The sequence below is a fragment of the Odontesthes bonariensis genome, chromosome 4 (genome assembly GCF_027942865.1).
Source record: "Odontesthes bonariensis isolate fOdoBon6 chromosome 4, fOdoBon6.hap1, whole genome shotgun sequence".
NCBI classification, from domain to species: Eukaryota; Metazoa; Chordata; class Actinopteri; order Atheriniformes; family Atherinopsidae; genus Odontesthes; species Odontesthes bonariensis.
The window spans coordinates 20,230,154-20,246,564 of NC_134509.1; the positions used below are offsets into that span (position 1 = coordinate 20,230,154).

Genomic DNA, 16,411 nt, shown 5'->3' on the forward strand with positions numbered 1-16,411 from the left:
AGGCACTGAATGTTCTTTCTGCATGTGAATTGCCACTGCTGGTGCTTCGTATCACAGGCAGCCTGAGCCAGTAAGGGGGAAGTCATCCTTTTATTTCATTCATAGACATGCTGTGTGTTCGTGTTGATGCATATTCTGATGTCTGTGTCCATGTGGGCCTCAGGTCGTTATGGGTTAAGTAATCAGTAATCAATGAGTTTCAGAGTCTGTCAGGAGCTGCTTGTGAGGAAAGTGATCCGCACGATCAATTTACAGATATTCATGAATGAATTGCTCCCTAATGATGAACTGAGATGGGGTCTCCCCTCGTAATCAGTGAAAGCAATCCATTGATTATCAAATCGATCTTGATTTAGTTCCTCCCTTCCTCGTGTCTTACTTACCTAATCATTACCTCAGCATTAGCTACTCAATGAAATTTGGTTACCTAATAGTTAACTTGCTAGAAGTTGCTAAGTTTTTCCTCGTTTGTCCCCGTGACAGGGGGCCTTATTGCATGGTGTTACCTGCACTTTAAGATCTTTCAGCAGCCAGTTCAGTGTTTATTTACCTGATGACTTGTCTCGAACCTTATTACCAATTGATGCCAATATCTGTTTTTCTTCAGGATATCAACATCCCCGATAATCTAACACAAGTTGCACATAAACTCTGACAAATAGTTTTGAAAATTAGCTTCACATTTTATCTGCTAACTAATAACTCAGATCATATGTTGACAACACAACAAGTTTTACCTGTTTCAGGGAACAAAACACAGTCCGTGCACAGTGTTTTGTCCTCCCACTGCGATCACTGTAGACAAGAGGCAACATGGTTGCTCAGTTATCACCAACATGTTGTGTATCTTTAAAACTATAGTTCTGATATAGTAATCACAGCACGAATGAAGTGAGGGACTTTTTGATTGTCTTGTGAGGTCACATGTGTAATTTGTTCTCAGCCCCTTAACATTTTCTGAGCCCAGTCTCACCAGAAAACATGTAATTGGTACATTTATCCACATGTCCAAACTGTAGCGTGTCAGAAGTTCTAAACCATGAACAGGCAACAAACTCCAAAACTGAGGTTTTCTGTCAGAGAACCCAACCCCAGAGCTTTAACCTGAACAATGTATTTACACCTAAACCTAACCATTTATTTAACACCTAAACCGAGACATTTGTGACTGAAAGTGCAGTAGAGAAGTTTATGTTTGCAGTTCTCGACCTGGTGACGAACACCAAGATTGACATTACGATGCCGGGCACAGCAGGCACTTTGGTGTTCTTTTTGGCTTCTGCTGCACTTCCTGACTTTGTATCATGTCACACACTAGAGAGCAGATCCGTCTCTACAGGTATCTGTACGACTTGCCAAAACTCAAGAAGGTACCATTGTTGCAAACATTGCAAAAACATCAAAAACAGTTTTAAAAAAATCAGATAAACTGAGAGTATGAAGTTATTTTTGGGTATGAATGATGAACCTCCTGGTGACCTGCCCAGGGTGTACCCTGCCTCTTGCCCAATGGCAGGTGGGATAGTAGGCTCCAGCCCCCCCTCCGGTGACCCTGAATTGGACTGGGAATTGGAAATTAGGAAATGGATGGATAACACACCTCCTGCTCTAGTGACACCTACTGTTTTGGCACTGTGCTGATGTCACAATAGCCAATACATCAAGTATTATCAGCTTATGGGGAAGTTGTAAAGGTACAGGACTGTGGAAACATTGTACACTGAAAAAAGTGACTTTTTGGTGAAGTAAACTCTATTAGAGTAACTGTCATAATTTCTACCTTGTATTTTTAAGATTCAGTAAGAACTAGAGCTTCTTAAGTAAAATTAAACATTTTATTAACGTAATACATGAATTATGGGGGAAGAGTAAGTTTTACTTAGGTTTCCTCATACAGTTTAAATGTTTAATAGTTGTATGTACATAAACCTAGAAATACTACATAAACTTTACTCTGAAAGTGTATCGTTAAAATCTACTAAGTTACTTCATAACAGCAAATACTACAGATATATCAAATTTACTTAAAATTTTGAGTAAAATTATGTTCCTGCCTATGAAAAACAAGTAGACTTTACTTAATTTGTTTAAATAAATATAACTTAAAACTTAGATGTAATCAAGTAAATGTTACTTAATATCTTCAAAACTGTTATGTTTTATGGTAAGTAAAATTTACTTGATACTGGCAAGTGAGTGTTACTTGATATTGCAGCATTAAATATTACTTAAATCATATGAGTGCAAATACTTACAAAGGGTTTTTTAAGTAAATCTTACAAGTTGTTTTTTTTCAGTGTACCTGCTAATGTACTGAAACTTATCCTGTCGATGGTATAAGGAAAATGTAGAAACATGTTTATTTTATGATCTGTCAAAGCTGGAAACTTACTGAAACTCAAAGACACCGTCATGATCAAATAAGGGGGGGGGGGGGTTGTACTGGAAATTAGGCTGGCATTCATGTTGTGAGCAATGCTTAGATATGTTCAAAAGCTAAATATAGTACTTGGCTACTATCTCTAACATCTTGCTGATATTACCCATAATGTACAAACAGAGAAGGTGTGGAGAGCCAAACCACTCCTACACTGAATCTTCTACTTCTCCTCATATCAGCATCTTGGATTTCAATCCTGCACAACATTCTGTAGTAAACATCAGAGACTGCCTGGCAGTTATCTGCAAATTTGCCTAAAATCACATCTGCTCTTTGTCCATGGTGTTCTGGTCCCATTAATGATTAGCCAGATGATGAAGCCATTACCGCCTGAACCTGCGCCTGTGCCTCATGGAACATTAGATACATCACTTCCTCTCAAGGGGCCCGACGCGGCCCTTGTCGAGCCTTCAGGCTGCAGTCAGGAAATGAAGCCAGCCATTAGATTCAGAGCGTGCCTGAGCGCGAGGCTGGAGGATGCTGCGCGCCTGCAACAGCAGCATCCCTTACTTCGATACCAGAGGCGGCTCGGAACAAGCTGTGGTGCCTCATACTGCTTGTGCTGGAACACTCCCCCTCCTCTCCTCCCACCCCAGGTTTTGTAAGAGGCAGCTGGAGCACACCCAGCCCTCATGACAAGCCACTGTGATGTCTCTAACAATGTGTTTGATTTCAGTCATTTCTCCAAGGTGCTCCTTGTGTGGCTCACGCTGTGCGTCTCTGGTCATTTTTAATCTTCAACATCTGGGATTCTCAGCATTTTTGGAAGGCAGTGCTTTCTGATCTGAATACAGAGCGTTCACAAAGGTGCGAGAATATATTTGCGATTTCCCCCCCCCCCCCCCCCAGTCTGTTCATGTCCGGTACAGGCCTGCTAATACTGCCAACCACACCCCATCTTCATCGCTCCGCCGAGGGGAGCTCAGATGATCGAACACGCCGCCACCACCGTCCCTCTGTTAACCTTTTAAACCTCTTTCTGTAGACCCAGGCCGACGATTTAGAACTCCGTTGTTGTTGCTATTATTGTCAAAACGATGTTATTTTCTCACAGACTCACCCGCAAACGCATACAGGCACACAGTAATTGCAGAAACCCACACCAAAGAAGCACGCTTCAGCCTCCACGCGTGCGTAAAAAAGAAATCGGAGCGGAGTTGGATGTGTAAACTGAGGGTTGGGGTGCAGTCCCCATTGATGAAAACGCGTGGGTGAAGGATGGAAAATGCTATGATTCATCCCAAGTACCCCTCCTTCCTCCCTCTCCCCTCACTGTCTCCCCCCTTCCTCCCCCGGCGGTGCCGTCGCACCCCGTCCTCACATCTACACCTGTAACACGCGTCTGACCCTGTTTCAGGTCATCTCCAACCCCTGTGCCTGTACATTGTTTTAATTTACTGACTGATTCCAACAACATCCGGTCTTCTAAGGCTGCCAGCTGCAGTTGTGATGAGGCGGGCTTCTTTTAAGAGCACATCCTGAGCTGTTACTGCTCTGTGCCTTCACGTTGGAGGGTACAAGATTGAGAAGACCTCTTTAAGACGGATCTATAGATGCACAATTATAGCAAAACAAAGTAAACGTATCTGCTGGTGGTTGTGATGGAGGTGTGGTGGAACTGGCTTACACATCTTTCTACAGGGGATTGCTTTGCGTTATAACTTCCCCGGAAAAGGAAAAATGTTGCCCTTACTTTAGCATGGCTTGCTCTTTCTCCTCTTCCTCCTTCTGCCGAGCCATCACTCCCATGATGATCTTCCTCTCCTCCTCGGTGAGGTGGCTGAGGTCCGGCAGATCGGGCATAGATGGCGGCACGGTGGGTGGGCGAGGGCCGCCCTGGGGCCCCACCGAGGCGGACATCTTTTCGACCACCACCACCCCACCACCACCACCTCCTCCACGGCGTGTCGTTTCGGCTGACAGGTTCCCCGAAGCTTTGCGAAGCCACACCTCACGACTTGGTCCGCGTGCAGAGCGGCAGCGGCGGCGAACAGCGCGAGCCGCTCATGGTTCCAGGCACCTTCGGTTGAGCTTTTGTTTGTCCTCCCTCTGGGTGTTTCTCCCACTACACTCTCGTCGTCCTTCCCCCCCACCCCCCGCCTGCCCTCCTCTCCCCTCCACCGCCCGGATTCACGGGGAGCCCATCTCCGTTGTTCCACTCTGGCCGTTTATTCGAGCTGAGGAGGACCCCTGCTTCGCTGGGCTGGCCTGCGGTGCCTCTGCAGCCGTCGGACTGGAGCTGGATGCAGGAGCGGTGAAGGCGGAGTCCGTGCTGCCTCTCCGCTCTCTATCGGTCAATGGGAATGCAACCCTCCTTCCTCTCTCGTTTTTTTTTTGCGGAGGCGCGCTTACTCATGTGAGGATGGGGTCCTCGTCCTCACATGCAAGCCTTTAGCGTGTGACACACACACACACACACACACACACACACACACACACACACACCTCACAGTGTTTTATCTACACGTGTACACATCTACCGGCTCATAAGTACACAAAACATATGCGAGCCTAACGTTTATTCCTTCTTCTCGCGATACTTTGCACGTTTTTATAGTTATTATAGGTCCAATTATAACCGATCACACAATAAACCAGTTTTATAAAACCTTTGTGGAGACACCATTGAGTTTTGGTTGCAGAACCATGGACAGCTCCTCCTCTGGGTCCTCTGAGTCCTGTTCAGTTTTACAGAATTTGCGCCTTTCAGCAGAATCCTCAGCTGAAACAAATATATTTTCATTTTTCTATCATATCATCTCACACGCGCTACCTTGAGTTTCTGGTTATAACGTCAAATGAAACTCAGCTCATGATGTTTGGTGTATCTTGTGTTGAAGACGTTCGTGTTGCCCTTTTTCCGTCTTTGTGAATCACTTTGCGTGAGTAAAATTAGCCTCCTTGCTTGTTGACTGAATAAAACAAGTCTGCTTTTTTATTTCAGTTCCACAGTTTAATGTTTCTTCAGATAAGCCACGCAAATTGTTTTAAAGTGTGGAGTCCCCTGAGATTTCACGGAGCTGTTTCTACAGCTGTCAGCTGATCTCGGAGAGGCAAAAGCTCTGTGCTCAGAGTCAGAGTGACTCCAGGCAAGCCCGCCCTCCTTCCTCCCTGCTTTGCATTCAGACCCAGACTCCCAGGCTATACCGAACTGGATCTGGCACCGGTTTCTCCCCATGACGTAATGCCCTGTGAGTGGCTGCGTCCATCCAGCAGATGGCATTAACCCCGTTTGCTGCTGGTGCTGCCGCCCAACCTTCGATGAGTGACGTCACCGAAGAGGTGACTGTACCACGGTGACGTCAGCTTCCCGTGGTGCAGGATTTTGTCATCATTTCGGTCGTGACTAGGGACCACCAGCCCTGAGTGGCAGAGTCGTGCCACAGCAGAGAAGATCTTCGTGAATTCATCTGAGTCCGCAGGACTCAAAGAGTCTGCTCACGGGTCGGTTCTGTTGGCTCCGTCAGCCCTGCATTGAATAATGACAACAGGGTCATGGGCACAATTGTGGATTCCTAAACATACGAGGCAATAATAAAGGAGTAAACTCCTCATTGTGAAACTGTAGCCAAGAAGATTTTAACCAGTGTGTGGACAAGAATTCTGAAAGTCCATTCAGTACAGAGAGAGTTGATCCAGCCCTCATTTCTTTACATTTTCCTTCCAAGCAGCCAGACTTTCTTATAATCTCTTAAAGTGGTCTGGATCAATAGTTCTCCAGACTTTCTGAAGGTCTTTCAAAGTTTTTCTTTGAGCTAATTTTTCACTAATTTTTCAGTTCAGTCCTTGTCCCTGAGCATCTTCAGAGGAATGTGTTTTTTCTTTGTTAATCCACTTAACTCTGACCTGTGAATCATTCAGGCAGAAAAAAGGCTCCTAACTCAAGGGATGAACCAGTGTTGTGTCCACACATAACAGACATAACAGAAAGCTTGTTTAAGAGGGTTCAGGCTGTGTTGAAGAATAAAGTAGCTCATAACAAATATTGATTTCCAAGCTCCTTCGAACCGAACAAACTCTTTGTCTCAGATAGTGTATTCACATTTATCTTTGTACAAGTTTCAGTGCATTTGCTACACATATGTCCTGTTTCTTGTTAATGTTTAGTGCACTTTGTCACTACTCTGTATTCCTCATCGTTTGAGAAATATAAATAAAAAGAGGCAGATTTGACTTTCTTTTCAAACAAGCACGTGTGGCAGTACGAATGAAGAATGATGGAAATAAATCAAGTGGTTGCTGATATTGTTTCATACGTTTATGAGGCCTTCAAGGAAAATCCATTTTATTATCACACACATATATTCTTTTCTATTGTTCAGTAGATTAATTGATTTTGTTCCCAGAGGGGTTTTAAATGTTCCCATTCAGTCATCAACACCCATGGATGGATCATCGTGAATATACTGACATCTATTGGACAAATGAGAACACTGCAAGTGCAGGGAAAAATCTTCACCAATTCTGGCTCACGTGAGGTTTGAGGTCTGTGATGGACCCCTCCACCCCCAGATGAATGGGTGAGGAGATATGGAAAGAGATGGGATGGGGTAAAGGATGAAGTAAAGGATGAGGGATGGAGAATGAGACACACAGCCCTAAGAAGGTGAACAAGTTAACTACATTAATGCAGAAAAACTCACTGAGATTTTACAGCAGCATATACTGCCTTCAAGAACACATCTGTTCCAGGGACGTCCGTGCATCGTTCAAGCAGACCATGTAAAAGCACATTCTGCACACGTTCCAAAGGCATGGCTGAGGAAGAGGAGGGTACGGGTGCTGGACTGGCCTGCCTGCAGTCCTGACCTGTCCCCAAACTCTGAAACAACCACCACCCCGTGCTGCTGCACACCTGGAGACGTGTTTGCAGGAAGAATGGGACAAAATAACAGCTGGAACTCTCCATCACTTGGTGTCCTCGATATCAGAACGTCTTCAAGTGTTGGGAGAAGGAAACGTTACAAAGTGGCGAAAGCTTTATCGTACCAGGTTTATAAAGAATGTGTTGCAGGTCTGAAATGAAATGGATGGATATAAAGAAATTAAATGAAGGTAATGAAAAAAAAACATTGAATATCTTGGGTCCATACTGGCTGCAAAGAAATAAAAGTCCAAGTAAATGCAAGAACCGTTGGGATTTTGTTATTTCTTTGTTTATTGCGTATTTCATACCATCCCAACTACTTTCTTTTTTGGAGTTAAATAGCAGGAATTATGTTTTAATTCAGATCCGATAATAAGTTCTCAGATAGTTCAGTCTCTAACAATGCTTCGTGATCATGAAAAAGGAAGTTAACATCAGAATGTTGTACTCATAACTTCAAATGGTAGCGGTATTATTTTGAATACCTGAAAAAAGTATGGAGGAAAAGCAGGAACATTTCTTCGCGCTGTGATGCACGAGCTCATTTTCTGTGCATTTATTCAACATCGTTGCTGCGCTCACAGCAACGAGTGACAGGCAAAAACTTTGCTCATGACTATGAGAAGGCAAGTCTCCAGAGTGCTTGTTTATATGAATGTGGATGGCTTTAAGAGATACTATTGTTCCAGTTTTAGCTTCTCTTCTCTGGGTTTTCAGCTAAGGAAACAGGAGGAAGCCAGAAGTGCTCAGAAGAATAAAGATGTCAGAGACTACTCACTGGTGTGAATTAAAAGCAGCAAACACAGATGGTAGATACAGTAGATATTTTTATTTTCATATGATTTGGACAATTTTGGATAATTGTCATAAGAAAGCACCTCAAACATTACCTTTGACACCTTTAACATTGTAAATATATCTATGAAAAACCCTAATAAGAAACAACAATACAAACCGGTGGATGTTTCCTGTCTTTTATCACAGGTTATTTTCTTTAATAAGTTCCACAGCGAACTCTGGTGGTCACATGTGGTACTGCGGCATGTTTGTTTGTGAATGATGTGAGAAAATATTCATTATTTATCTCATCTCTTTTTAATTTTCAGAAGCATTTTGTTGGCTTTGTTTATTTTTTTTTCTGACGGTAAATCCAAACAAACATTCAGGAGATGAATAATAACTCCGTCGGACGCATTGAGCAGACGTCAGAAAATAAGGAGCCTTTTTTAAACTTTTTGCTCGATTCTTTGGCTCAGACTACTTGGTGATGATCTCCGTGTCCACATCTTCCGTGCGGGACACCACTTTTCCATCCACGAGCTCCTCAATCACCACCTTCGTCCTCTGGGTGATGACCGGTTTACCTGCAGTGGAGATTGGAGTGGAATTAAATTATGTTGGTTTCCTTCTAACGTGCGACGAGAATGAAATACAACAGTGATGCAAACTTACGCTTCTCTTCTACCACCTTTACGACCTGGACTGTCCTAGAAGATGGACAGAAGTAACATGATACAAATGTTAAAGGCGACGTTCAACATTTTGTTACTTTTTATGGAAAGCTAACTAGCTTTAGCTTCAGACTGCAGACTACACATGAGAGTGGAATCATTGCTCTCATCCAAGCAATAAAGCCTAAAAATTCCTTAATACAAAGATTTGTTTAGTAAAGCTGAATCTTTAATTTTCTCCAGTTACAGACTGATGTTCCTAATAACTCCCTTACTGCACAGCCTCTCCATCCAGCAGTCGTCTGTACTCTGCGATCTCCATTTCCAGCCTGGTTTTGATGTCCAGCAGCATCTGATAGTCGCTGGACTGCCGCTCAATGTCTGCCCTCATCCGGCTGAGCTCACTCTCCAGGCTGTCCACCATTTGCTGGAGCTGCCTCATCTGCAGAGCGTAGCGGGACTCTGTCTCGTCCAGCTGACCCTCCAAAGCGGATTTCTGCACAGGAGGACAAACGCAAGAGGAGCCGTTAGTGAGCTCTAACTGCTGTTTTCAGACTGCTCCACTACACAAGTTGTCCCAGAAAACGGGTGGAAAGAGTGACTCCTGCCCACGGTTAAGTTAACCTAATCAGACCTGAGGTTTCATCAGGTCTTAATGGGTTAAACATGATGTGAATGTGTAACTACAGACTCTGCAGATTCAACGCTGAGCTAATCAACAGATCAGAAAGATGTGTGGATGTGTTTGAGAGGCGATTACCAGGCTGAGTTGGGACTGCAGTTCAATCTGAAGGGACTGCAGGGTCCTCCTAAGCTCATTGATTTCACTTCGGGAGGTCTGGAGAGTCTCGCTGCTGGATGCCACGTCCTTGTTCAGTTCGTCAAACTGAAAGATTTCAAAGTGGACACAAGAATGACTTGATTTTAAAGGCACATCTTTCCTGACACCACGAGGCAGACCGTGTGCTCTCTTACTCTTCTTACCTTGACCTTGTACCAGCCTTCCATCTCACGGCGGTTCTTCTCAGTGATGGCCTCATACTGAGTTCTTATCTCGTCCAGGATCCTGGTCAGGTCCTCCTGGGGCTTGGCGTCCACCTCTACGTTCACAGAGCTGGAGGTGACATGGGCCCGCAGGGCTGCAAGCTCCTACAAGCAAGACAACGGCTAAAGATGAGGAGCATGAAAGAGGAAAGCTGAGAAAGAAACAGGATCCTAAAACAAAGAGCAGACCTCTAAGACGTATCGTTCAAGAAGTTAAAACTGAATTCATAAGCAGAAAACAGCCTCTAAATCAGTGAGGGAACAGTCGTTTGATGTATTTATGTCTTCTGTGTTGATGGGCAATTATTCTGAGATATGCTGTTGTCAGATGATATTATCTGAACCTTTGTTTCTTGGCAGCACACAGAGCTTTTTGTGGCAGCTGCACCTTTAATCATCAAACTTAAACCCACGGCAGACGATCTAAACGAGTTTTGTTAGGAGGAGGAGATAATTACATGTCACTGCAGGTATTTTCTAAAGCTTCACGAGGATAAATAACGTTTTCTGGAAATGAACTTTTAACGGATCCGGAGTCTTTGTGTTCTGTTAGATCTCCGATGTGATGTTATCGCCCACCTCTTTGTGGTTCTTCCTCAGGAAGACCAGCTCCTCCTTCAGGCCCTCCACCTGCATCTCCAGGTCAGACCGAGTCATGGTCAGTTCATCCAGAACCTTGCGCAGCCCGGCAATGTCTGCTTCCACCGACATGCGCATCGCCATCTCGTTCTCAAACCTGTGTGGTGAAAGACCAGCATGTTTGTGTTGCTGCTCAACACCATAACAAACCAAAACCAGTAAGACCAGTTCTACCACTCTGCTGTCCGTTACAGCCCTGTGACAATGTCCACACGTCCACACACAATGTTTTGACTCAACTGTGTAACAATGTAGAGTAATTATTTAATCATTACATCTCTCCAGTGCAAGACTGTCATCATGAATCACGTAATTAAGCTTTCACTCAGCGAGGATGATACATTTTGACATAACCTTTCCACTCACTTCATTCTGAAGTCCTCTCCGGCCAGTTTGGCGTTATCAATCTGCAGCATCACCCTTGAATTATCCTGCGAGGCAGCGCTGATCTAGAGAAATAACAGAGACACTGTCAGAGGCTTCTTCTGTGTCAAAGATGCGGGTTTAATTGTTTAGTAGATTAGCTTTCTGTAAGCTTCACTTGCATTCCATTGTTGACATTGCATCACACTTTTGCTCTTTAAACATTAGCAGACTGGGGGTGGAGTGAAGGTTAGAGGAGAATTAAACTGCTTTCTGTACGGTTCCATCCTGAAGGCACACATTATGGGATGCAGCTAACAAGGCTTTAATGAGTGTGCTGGCAGTTTGAAGACACTATATTCTTTTTAATGATGTCATCTACCGTCTTATTCCATTTGACAAGCTTTAACATGTGTCATTATGCGACCTTTATATTTTTTTTTGTCTTGTTTTAGACTAATTTGACAATAATGAATAATAAAAAAGACGTAATAATAATGGTAGAGGCAGGAAAAAAAGTTAATAAAGAATCTTACCTTGTTGCGCAGGTCGTCGATGATGACCTGATACTTGCTGTAGTCTCTCACAGTGGGGGTCTTGTTCTCGTACCACTGGCGGATCTGAAGCTCCAGCTTCGTATTGGCAGACTCCAAGGAGCGCACCTTGTCCAGGTAAGTGGCCAGGCGGTCGTTCAGGTTCTGCATCGTCGCCTTCTCGTTGGTAGACACCGAAAAGTTAGCGCTGTCGCCACCTGAGAGCCCCTGTGACAGATCGAAGCCCGAGCCGAGGCCGTTGGAGGCGTAGGACACCTGCACGTTCCTGCCACCTGCCCCGCCATAGACGCTCGGAGCGCGGCGGCTGCTCATGAAGGTGGGCGCTGAGGAGAGCGACATGGAGGATAACCCAGAGCGGCGTATGGAGGTCATGGTGGCTTCTATTCCGTTCCGTTCCGTTCTTTTCTGTTCCCAGGAGTTTCTTTGGAGCTGGTGCTGAGGCTGCCGAGAAGATGAACTTTATATAAGGCTGGCCGGAAGTGGGAGCGGCCAACAGGTAGGCGGCAAGATGCTGTTTTACTAGCACAGGTGTGACAACACAAAGGTGGGGTGGGTCTTCTTTGTGATATGTAACGGCTGTCATTTCACAACTTTCACAAAGTGACCGAAAAAGTCTTGAAAGGTCAGTGATTTTTACACTTGACAGTATTTCACAAACCAGATTATCAAACTGAAATAATGCAATACTTAAAGTGAATATCAGCGATAACAAAAAAACACATGAACTACATTTAGTTGATTAGTTTAGAAGATAAAAAATAAAACTACAGTGCTGTGTAACGTCACAAGGACGCCTTCATTTATTCATATGCTGTCAGGAAAACAGGAGGTAAGTTCAGTGGTTTGTTGGAACACATCCAAAATTAAATATTAATACGGCTTATAAGGCAAAAACAGAGTTTGTTCACTTCTGAGCAGCTTTAAAGTGAATATCTGGTCTGAGCTCCTTTATTCTCCAACACAGCCTGAACCCTCTGCTTTCTGTCCTTTCTTTAAGGAGTCTTCAGGAATAGTTCTCCATAAAACACTCCAACAATCAAGTGACGATAAAGCTGTGACAGATCCTCTAATTTCAGCTCAGAATAAGCAGATAATCCTGCTGTTTCACGCTCACGTGTGCTCAGATCACTGTAAAAAAAAAAAAAATAGTATGTTTTATGTCTTTGTTTTGAATTAGATTTGATCTTCTTTAACATTTGTGGTGTTTCAGCTTTAATTATTTAATCAGAAGTATGGAAATATTTATGGAAAACTTTTCCAACATTCTGTGAAAAACATCATTTTTACCTGATGATGATGTTACGTGAAACATCCTCAAAAATATTTAATTACAGAACAATAATTTCTTGTTGAGATATTTGAGTCTGATGTGAATTTCGGGTAAAATGTTGATCTGGAATAATGAAATCCTTCCCATCATGCAGTGGGGTTACATGGCACTGAAAGGATCGGGTTATTGGCTAAATTACAATAAGAATGAGTTGCTCCTTATCTGAGCAAGGGTAATTATCCTTGGATATATGGCGGTGAATGAATGGAATCATAGGCACAAAGCATGTCATACCCCGGTGTGATAGGTGGCGCTGTACCCATTTCAGCTATTGCTAATAGAGCCACTTCCTGTTGACCTCTTCACCACCAACAACAACAACAAACTCAGGCATTGGAGAAAGATGGAGAACGAAGAGCAAGATGAAGCTACGTCCCTCTACATTTGGTCTGTGATGAGCTGCTTGTTGCACAAACGAGATGCTCAACGGCGTATTCTCCATCGTGTTGTTTGTTTCTTTCCCACGGCGACAACAACAGTAATATCGTCTCCTTTGACTTCCAGTTCACGACCCCGGGAAAAAATCTGGAGCATGCGCAGAACGCAAAGTCTAATTCACCACGTGCTTCACCGTCTTCAAGCAGGTTTAATTTGACTTTCAACTGAGTTATCTCTGGGTCTTAATCTGATCGCGAGTAATCCGATTCGATCCAAATTTCTTTTCCGATTAAGGTGTCTATATGAACTTAATAACTCGGTCTTATTGTAATTTAGCCAATAATCCGATCCTTTCAGTGCCATGTAACCCCACTGAGTGATAAGGAAATCGGCTTTTTAAGATCCTCACATGTAGGCTTCAACAGAGGTGTGAAGTTAGCTCCATATAACTGGTGACATGATGGGATTATCACTATTCCCAAACATGTAAAGCCCTGCGATGACCAACTAAGTGGGGGACAAAGATTGTACATCCCACCCAAAGGAAGAGCTTCTGACTTGGAAAAATTGATTTTGTAAGTTGTAAATTGGCCAAATTTATACTCAGAATCATTTAAAAGTCCCTCACACTCACTTCAGGACTCAAGGAGACCGAATGTGGAATGCACTGCCTTTAGTTATACGTGGTTTGGACTCTGTGGATACTTTCAGAAAGCAGCAAAAGATGTTTTTATTGCAATAAGATTTTAGTTAGACTTTGTATTTCTATTTTAAGTATTTTATTTTTCAATATTTTTTGGGGACTTTTTATGCCTTTAATGGATAGACAGTTGGAGAGAGAGACAGGAAGCAGGGGCAGAGAGAGGGGGAAGACATGCAGCAAAGGGCCAACCGTTGCGGGACTCGAACCAGGACCCGCTGCAGCGAGGACTGTAGCCTCCGTACATGGGGCAGCTGCTTAACCCACTACGCTACAGACCGCCCCAATGTTTTAAGTATTTTATGTCATTGTGTATTTTACTGGAATTGGTGAAACTGGTGAAAGGTGCGATTTAAATAAACTTTTACTGCCGGTATCGAGACTTCTCGGTTAGCAATAAATAATAGCACATCATCAGAATACAAAGACGCTTTGTGAATTTTGTTCCCAACTGAGATACGAACACAAATTAGTTTGAGCGCATATGCATCATCTTCAGCTCTTCTCCTGACAATTATCACATCATGTCTGTCGCATGCAGACAGATCAGTGCAAGAACATTTAAATCCAGGTGGTCTTTTGTCCAAAAGTGTATCAAAAGTCTTCCTGTTCAGTGGCACATGGATGTTGATGATTATTACTTTATGCTTCAACAGTTTAGGAATCTTTCTCTGAACTGAAGATAATGCCTCGATACAGCTCCAAAAAACCTTTAAAGTAATGGTTAATAACTACGTTGGCAGCGGCAGAGGTTTCCTCATCAAAACTGAAAGATGATATTCTCGGCAGTGAGCCAAATACTTAGGATTGAAACACAAGTCCTCTGTACCTGAGAGGGCTGAGTTCTCATGAATTTCATGTTCAAGCACATTTACGTACTGTTTAAATTCTGTATAATCATCCGTGTGGGTCATAAAATGGTTCAATTAGAGGTGATTGACAGGCTGGATGGATGAGTGCGGTAGCCTGACCTTTGATGAAATGTTCTCTTTTTCTTTTATCTTCTTGTGCTTTGTGACTAACTGAACCTTTTTTTCAAACTTGATTTCCTAAGAACTAATAAAAGTGCTGGCGTGTTTGAGCTATGTGAAGCTAATGGGAAAATCAGGTAAGATCTTAGATTCACATTTAGGGTAAAAATGGCAAGAAAGATTCTTCGTTTTTAGCCCAGTTCTCTGGACACCAGCTCATCTCAGATGGACAGAAAGACAGTGGACACGTGTTCTCAGATGTCACGCCATGGGACTTCTGTTTTTAGTTATCATGTTTTAGGTCACATTTTGGTTTTTAGTCCATGTTTAGTTTTTAGTTTTCCCATGTTTTAGGCCCCGTTTACACGATAGGAAGACGCAGATATTTTCCTGCGGTTTGGCCTCTCATTTACACCAAAACCCCGTTTTTATCACAGAAAACGATTATTTCTAAAACCTCCGGCCAAAGTGGAGATTTCTGATAACACCAGTTATGTGTTGCCGTGTCAACTGGGAGAAACGTCGTTTTAGGTTCTTAAACGTCACATTATGCGCCAGAAAATGCTTAACGTCATGCATGCATGTTTCCCATGTTACCTGTTTTTCCCCATGATCTTCATCCCCTTTACCAAGCTAAGTATTTATTTATTTATCCCATGCCATGCTTAGTCTTTTTGTTTGTTTGTCACAGTTACGTTTTTGAATCCGGCTCTGCCGCGCTTTTTGTTTGTACTTTGTTTTTTGTGAAATAAATCCAGTTTTCTTTTGAAGTCCGCTCCCGTGTCCTACCTTCCCCATACCCACGTGACATCAGATACACAGAGTGTGTGAGCTTGACCGGCCTGCCTGCATCCCACATCTGTCCACATCTGTCTCCTGTTGAACATGTACAGAGCATCATGAAGAGGAGAACCAGACGACAACAACCAGGGACTGCTGAGCAGCTGAAATCTGGGATTCAGCAGGAATGGACCCAGATTCCTTTGAAAAACTGCAACAATCAGCATCCTCAGTTCCCAAAGCGTTAAAAAGTGTCATTAAAGGGAAGCTGATGGAACACGATGGGAAACAGGACTGCATCAAATTTAAAAATTGGTGATATCTTCTAAATACAGTTATGTTGGTCAACAATAAGTTTTTGATTTGAGGCTTTACAGTTGCTGGGATAGACTCCAGCTCTTAAATGATATCGAACAGGACTAAGAAGGTGTGAAAAATGGATGTAATTATATGTTTTATGTATATGGAAGTTTTTATTAAAAAACTTTCCAACTGTGGAGGTGGGTTTGTCTAGTAATTCAACGCCAGTGCCTTTATCCCCTTTATGTGTATTCATCCTCAACTGTCACAGTTCCAGGAATCTGGTGAATCATGACTGCAAACACACAATAGATCCCAGAAATCAAGTTAAGAAAACTTTGGCCGACGGTTACTCTTACTTTAAGATTTAGTTGCAAACAGACACTCTCTTGTTCGCACTTTTAGTTAAAATGCAATTTCAATGTTATATTTCGAGCCTGCAACACTGTTATGCCTGTTGATATCTTTAAGGCCAGTCTGCAGCTGATCAGGTTAAGGGCAAAGTGTTTCCCAGAAGTTTGAGCTGAAAAGAAGACTAATTCAGCTTCAGAAAAGCTAGAAATAGGAAAAAAATTGCAAATTTAATGGCCTTTT

The 16,411-nt window shown here is 43.1% G+C and overlaps 2 protein-coding genes across 23 annotated transcripts in view; both read right to left on the minus strand.

Moving 5' to 3' along the window:
• LOC142378640 (regulating synaptic membrane exocytosis protein 1-like) overlaps nt 1-4,890 on the minus strand; it is a 95,947-nt gene extending 91,057 nt beyond the window's left edge. For 8 of the 21 annotated variants that reach the window (XM_075463375.1, XM_075463376.1, XM_075463377.1 and 5 more), the window contains exon 1: nt 4,134-4,889. In XM_075463375.1, coding sequence (XP_075319490.1) covers nt 4,134-4,300 — 167 coding nt within the window. In that variant the 5' untranslated portion in view covers nt 4,301-4,889. Of the gene's footprint in view, nt 1-4,133 lie in introns of all 21 variants that reach the window. The other 13 variants (XM_075463392.1, XM_075463389.1, XM_075463390.1 and 10 more) reach the window with 5 other exon arrangements.
• A 3,226-nt stretch (nt 4,891-8,116) lies between these two features.
• On the minus strand, nt 8,117-11,813 carry LOC142378642 (keratin, type I cytoskeletal 50 kDa-like). Of its 2 annotated transcripts, XM_075463397.1 has the most exons (8): nt 11,341-11,812; nt 10,808-10,890; nt 10,382-10,538; nt 9,743-9,907; nt 9,519-9,644; nt 9,034-9,254; nt 8,760-8,794; nt 8,117-8,671 (listed from the first exon to the last, which is right to left on the minus strand). In XM_075463397.1, the coding sequence occupies exons 1-8, from the start codon at nt 11,728-11,730 to the stop codon at nt 8,565-8,567; spliced, it is 1,284 nt and encodes a 427-aa protein (XP_075319512.1). In that variant the 5' UTR covers nt 11,731-11,812; the 3' UTR covers nt 8,117-8,564. The 2 variants fall into 2 exon arrangements, with proteins under 2 accessions (XP_075319512.1, XP_075319513.1); XM_075463398.1 differs by lacking the exons at nt 8,117-8,671; nt 8,760-8,794 and having other exon boundaries at nt 9,030-9,254; nt 11,341-11,813.
• Between the last annotated feature and the right edge of the window lie 4,598 nt (nt 11,814-16,411).

What these genes read in the sequence shown, in the direction of transcription:
- LOC142378642 (XM_075463397.1), bottom strand. Translation starts at nt 11,730, where the DNA reads ATGACCTCCATACGCCGCTCTGGGTTATCCTCCATGTCGCTCTCCTCA. An exon ending in TGCAGTCCCAACTCAGCCTG is followed by an intron (nt 9,255 to 9,518) that starts GTAATCGCCTCT and finishes CCTCCTGTGCAG; the next exon opens with AAATCCGCTTTGGAGGGTCA. An exon ending in AAAGGTGGTAGAAGAGAAGC is followed by an intron (nt 8,672 to 8,759) that starts GTAAGTTTGCAT and finishes TCTCCACTGCAG; the next exon opens with GTAAACCGGTCATCACCCAG.